The sequence below is a fragment of the Austrofundulus limnaeus genome, unplaced genomic scaffold (assembly GCF_001266775.1).
Source record: "Austrofundulus limnaeus strain Quisiro unplaced genomic scaffold, Austrofundulus_limnaeus-1.0 Scaffold598, whole genome shotgun sequence".
NCBI classification, from domain to species: Eukaryota; Metazoa; Chordata; class Actinopteri; order Cyprinodontiformes; family Rivulidae; genus Austrofundulus; species Austrofundulus limnaeus.
The window spans coordinates 217,993-223,815 of NW_013953000.1; the positions used below are offsets into that span (position 1 = coordinate 217,993).

The window sequence follows — 5,823 nt, forward strand, 5'->3', positions numbered from 1 at the left end:
CTGACTGAAAAATAAATCTGTTCTTTTTTTCTTATAAAAGGTTAAATAAAACAAAAATATTGGTGGTAATTTTTGACTGTGTAACTTTACAAACGGCAGCCCATAACTGTTGCTCCACTTTGTGCAAAGATTTGAAGAAGCGTTGTTTAGCTCTTGTTGTGCAAGGCTTTCTGCTAAAAGTACAGTGTGACCTGAGCTTTCAGTAATACCCCACCAGGTATCAACTCTGTCAAACAGAAGCAGCAACAATAGCTCTTTGCTATCATTTAAAAACAACTGATACCTCTAAACTAGGGGTGCAACAATACATATTGAACTGTTCAATACAGTGCTTTAGGTTCAATACACACTTGTATCGAACAATACAGATTTTTAAAATTTACTTTATCAACTTGTCCTCTGAAGATGCTCTGTGTTAAAGGATCAGTGGATCTGTGCTCAACTACTCCACCTAGGCTGCATTTTTGAGCACAGATCCACTGAGAAACTTGCTGTTTCAGCAACATTTAATTTAAAAACTGTACTTTTGAAGTTAAACAAATGTTCAGAATTAATTTCAATAAATTACAAGTTAAAAGGGGCATGGAAATTTCTCTTTTTTGTATCAAAAAAAAATCAAACCCTGAGACTAAAGTATCGAACCGAACTGAATCGTGAATTTTCTGTATCGTTGCACRCCTACTCTAAACGACTTCAGCTGTGTGCAAAGAAATTTCAAATCAGAAGACAAAATTTTAGTTCTGCTACATTTATTATTTATTATTATTTATTTACACTTCTAGACAAATAATGATGCTGAATGAATTAACACTTTGTCAATGTCACATTTTTTGTTTCAAGTTTAATTAACTAGGATAAATTGCTGGTATGTTTTAATATTTTGTTTAAAGAAGTGTAGATATTACTGTAAACATACAAAGTGATAAAGAAATATCAACATATAAAAAGGACTGAGCTTCATGTAAACTGTAACTTCATCAGAAAAGTGAGCACTTGTAAAATAATCAATGCAATCCACAAAAAAAGGGGAAATCCTCAAGTTCAGTAAACAAACCAAAGAGGAGCAGAAACTGTGTCCTGACCTGGATCATAAAGAACTGCTCATATTTCTGTAACATAAGACATTATTAATCATCACAAGCTGTAGTTTAAAGCCGTCTAACACAAAGCCCCATAAGCTGCTGCTCAGGTTTTCACTACCATCAACTGCCTCAAATTATTTCTCCCATTAAACAGTATTTGTGGACATAAGACACCAGTCATTTCAAATTAAAGTTAAACAGTAATTTACTAAAAAGTTACTTACAAACTTGTTAAAGTTAAGCATCGTGAGCCACCAGCCACGCAGTGACTACCTGAAGTGAATCCCTGCAAAGACAAAATCTCGTAATAAAGGTTATTCACCCACTATTTCTTTCACAGTACAGGTTTTTGACTGTGACACTCTTTAAATAACAGTTTGCATGAAATTTATTCTGATAGAAGAGTTGGAAAAAGGATGTCATAACACCTTCAAAATTATGTCTTTGTAATCGGCTTTAGCATATTTGCTCTATTTTTGTCTTCATAATTTAGTTTTAGTTACTGTTTAATTTGAGCTGGCCCATTTTTAGCTTTAGCAATTTTTGCTTTTAGTTATGGTTTAGCTATATTTAGCTTTTAGCTACTTACTAAACTACTTACAAATTTTAGCAATAGTTCAGCTTGAATCTACTGTTATGCTACTTTTAGTTTGTAGCAATGGTTTTTGCTACTTTGATCTTTAAGCAGCTGTTTAATGAATATTAACATATATTATACCTCCATTTCAAATTATTGTAGCTTTGACTACTATTATGCTAATTTTAGCTTTTAGCTACAATTTATTTTAGGCTTTTTCTACTATTTTGCTTATATCACTTGTGATTTTACCCATGATAGCTGTTGATTGCTGGTGTACTAATTGACATTTTGTCATCACTTTGTTGTGCTACTTTTAGTTTGTAGCAACAGTTAAGCCAATTTTAACTTTCAGCTACTGTTTTGTAAATTTTAACTGTAGTTCAACTATCTTAGTTTTAGCTACTATTGTGTTTATTTAAGCTTTTAACAATATGTTAATTTTAGGCTTTAGCTACTATTAGTTTTAGCTGTGATTTAACCCATTTTAGCTTGTGATTTCTGTGCTGCTAATTTACATTTTTAGCTACTGGTATGCTATTGCTTTTTTTTGATGATAGTTACTATTTTATAAATTTCAAATTTTAGCTATGATTTTACTGATTTTAGCTTTTTGCTACAGTTGTGCTAATTTTAGATTTTAGGTCCAGTTTTGCTCATTTTAGATTTGCTTTGCTTCTTTTTAACTTTTTTTATTTTTTAGCTTCTTCGGTAAAGTTTAGCAAAGCCAAAAGTCTTTTTTCTTAGAAAAGTAAGATTCTCTGGACAAAAGTAACTTTTACACCTGGACGTAACTCTCTTGATATTTTTTGTGTGCAGGATCCAGATCTTTCAGTACATCATCTACGGCATCGCCTCCTTCTTCTTCGTCTACGCCATCCTGCTGCTGGGCGAGGGCTTTTACACAACCAGCGCRATCAAGAAGGAGCTGCAGAGCGACTTCAAGACGACCGTCTGCGGACGCTGCATCACCGCCTTCGTACGCCAACACAACCGTCACACCCGCTGACCCACTTACACCGCACAAAAGAAGCCACTGAACCAAACTGTTTTTACCAGGATCACACTTAAAACATTAGACCTTTCAAGCCTGCACAAGGGTCACTTTTATTCACACAAGACAGAGCCACACAAACACTCCCACTTGAATCTCACTCGAGCCTTCAGGGTTACTTCAGCCCWGTTTGACCTTTCTGGTCTGATGAGGTTTGGCTCTGCTGTCCTGTTACCTGAGCATAAACACAAAGTCTGATTCATGTGTAGGTGGGCGGTGAGGTCTTCCAATAAGTATCATTAAAGTGCCTGTGACGTCAAGTTTTTGTAAAACATATGAATACATTTTTAGAAAGAGGACATTGATAAAATGTTGCAAAAGAAATTTCATGTCGCTGAGATGAAAAGTTGTTGAGATATTTGTCTGTGAGGTAACAGGAAGTGATGTCAAAGGGAAATGTTTGCATATGAACAGAGCATTGCTACAATAGCTAACACAGACTGTAGAGAACAATCTGATGTTTCTTAAGATTATTTTTGAGTCACTATCAGAGAGAAGAAGAGATAATATTGTTACAATAAACAAAGACCAGAGAGTTTTCTTTGCTAAAGAGTTCCCCTTTGATGTCACTTCCTGTTTCACTTTGGCTGAGCCAAGTTCAAAWGAAAAGATGCCAGTTATGGGACAAAATGGGTTAAATCGTGTGCATTATTCCAACTTTRTTWAATATAAAGGTGTTTTCTTTGACTTTTTGRATTTGAAGAATATYCATGTCACAGGCACTTTAACCTAATTCTTTAGTGCAACGATCCAAACTAAAACTAAAATCTAAATCTCACCTCTTTTCTCTCCACAGTTCATGTTCCTGACCTACATCTTCGCTCTGGTCTTCATCGCCATCTTCTGCTTCACGGCCATCCCGGTCTTCCTCTTCTTCAACATGTGGAACACCTGCGCTGCCATGAGGTCTCCGGACGCCAACATCACGTCTCCTGCCTCCATCTGTGTGGATGTGAGGCAGTACGGTTAGTGGCTGGGCTTTTATTTTACTGGACTGGTCGCAAACAGAACTCATTAATGCCAACACATAAAAAGGTTATTCTGAGCAGTGATGCCTTTTGATGAAGAGCATTTTTTTATCTCATTGCTGGTAAATTCTCAAAAAAAAAGATTGTTTTAGGCAAACCCCTTTTCATCTCATTAACTTATCAAAATCTACTTTTTCTTCATGCTCCAGCTGTGGTCCCARAGCTGATCTAATAAAAAGTGACACTTGTTCATTACGCTTACATTGGATCAGGTGTACTGGAGCAGAACACTGAAGGAAACTGGGTTATAAAAACACAGATTTGTAATAAAACAGATGAGTAGTACTGCTGTTCAGGTTTTTATGTGTGTAGTTTCAGCCTCGAAAATCCAGACTTTGATCGTAAAAATGTATTTTAAAAAGTTTTTAGGGAGGCTTTTTGCAAAAAAAGCATTTCTTGTTATGAAAGTTTAGATATAAATCATTAAAATAAGTCTCTCCATCCTAATGCCACTGTTGGAAATATTTACTGAAAGTTAAATTAGTTCGTTAATGTCTTTTAAATCAGCAAAAACATGCAAAAATAAAAACAAAAAACTAAATGTGTTTTTTTATAGATGGAAACCATTTGTCTAAAAATAAAAAAAAGCACTAAGCACACATCATTTGCTACCATAAGTCTGGAACAACATGTAATACATGATTAAAATCAGCAAAATTGTTTGTTTACATTCGACCATCAACAAGTACCTTTCAGTCACAGGGGGCAGCGAATTTTGAGTCTGTAAAATAATCTATGGATGTAAACAGACTCAGAGGAAGAACAAAGGAATCAGAGACGCCAGGTGGAAGAATCGACTAGACTGTGAGGRTGAAGCAACACAAGTAAATTAATTCAAGAGGTGAAAGCAGTGAGCCAAATTTGGCACAAGTTTAATCAACTGTCAAGATATTCTCCAAATTTCTCCAAACTTAGCTTAAAACAAAGACTATGTGTTAAAAAAACATTTAAATTCAACACTGGAACATTAAAAAAGAATTGATTTTGACGGCTATTGTGAGATAAAGAAAGACAGTAATCTTGAAAGGCTTTAAATGTAGGTTTTTATTTCCAAAGAGGTCAAAACGTTCATTTTGTGTACTGGGAACTTGATTGGATCTGTATAAAAACCTGCTGTTGTGTGATTGCATCTGTGGCTGACTGTTATGTGGCTTAATGTACAGCATGTGACCCACATTTGCAGGGCAGCTGGCCTGCTTACAAAGTAGGATGAGGATCACATATGCTTCATTGGCCTCGGTGCTGTGGTATTACGCCGTATGAAATATTAACCCCAATTACTGGCACCAATCAAATTACTGTCAGCAGCTCAGACGCCTAATGACTGATCAGGGCTTTTATTCAATTTATGCTTTTCTTTAAAGTGTCTAATCTGGCTTCTAGTAGGCATTGCGTGCTGTTTTTTTTCCACCCATTCTTTTAAATCAGTAAAAATCTTTCCACAGAACGGAGGGATTCAGAACGGTGACCCATATTTTTCCAGCAGCAGCCGCCCCGTTTCCTTTAATCTCTATCTGAGCCTGATTCATAAAGCCTTCACTCCTACGGTTTCTGGGGTGGAAAAAGAAAGAAAGAAAAAYAGCTTCTTGTCTCATGTCGGTGACATTTCCTCTCTTTGATGCTGCAGGTCTTGTATCCTTGAACGCCACGCCTGGAAAAGCCTGTGGGACCACACTGGGAGATATTTGTAACACCAGCGAGGTAAGAGGACTGTAAATATTTATATAAATGTGTTTTACTTTTGTTTTAATTATCTAAATGGGAAACTCACAAAAAGTCTTTATGTGGATACAACTACTTTATTAATATTTGAAGTTGACTCGATTCAAGATAAACACCACAACTAACTCACTTTTTAAAGAAAAAAATACTAAAAAATGTCTATAACTGAAGTCAATATTACCAGTATTGGGTTCACGTTTGGTGTGGTATTTTCTGAGAGTCACATCAGCTTATTTTCAAGGTTTGACCCAGTCAGCTGTACGTCCAATGGGCCTCATGCAAGAACCGTTCGTACGCACAGATTTGTTCTTAAGTTGTGCGTACGAGTGATTTAGGAGAATTTGTGGCATTCACCAATGT

General features: G+C 35.8%; 1 protein-coding gene across 1 annotated transcript in view; it reads left to right on the top strand.

The window, feature by feature from the left end:
- The window catches only part of LOC106531121 (neuronal membrane glycoprotein M6-b), an 18,049-nt gene that overhangs the window by 4,463 nt on the left and 7,763 nt on the right, over positions 1-5,823 (top strand). The window contains exons 3-5 of the mRNA XM_014026905.1: positions 2,479-2,638; positions 3,510-3,678; positions 5,369-5,442. Of these exons, the coding sequence (XP_013882359.1) occupies positions 2,479-2,638; positions 3,510-3,678; positions 5,369-5,442 (403 nt within the window). The remainder of the gene's footprint in view (positions 1-2,478; positions 2,639-3,509; positions 3,679-5,368; positions 5,443-5,823) is intronic.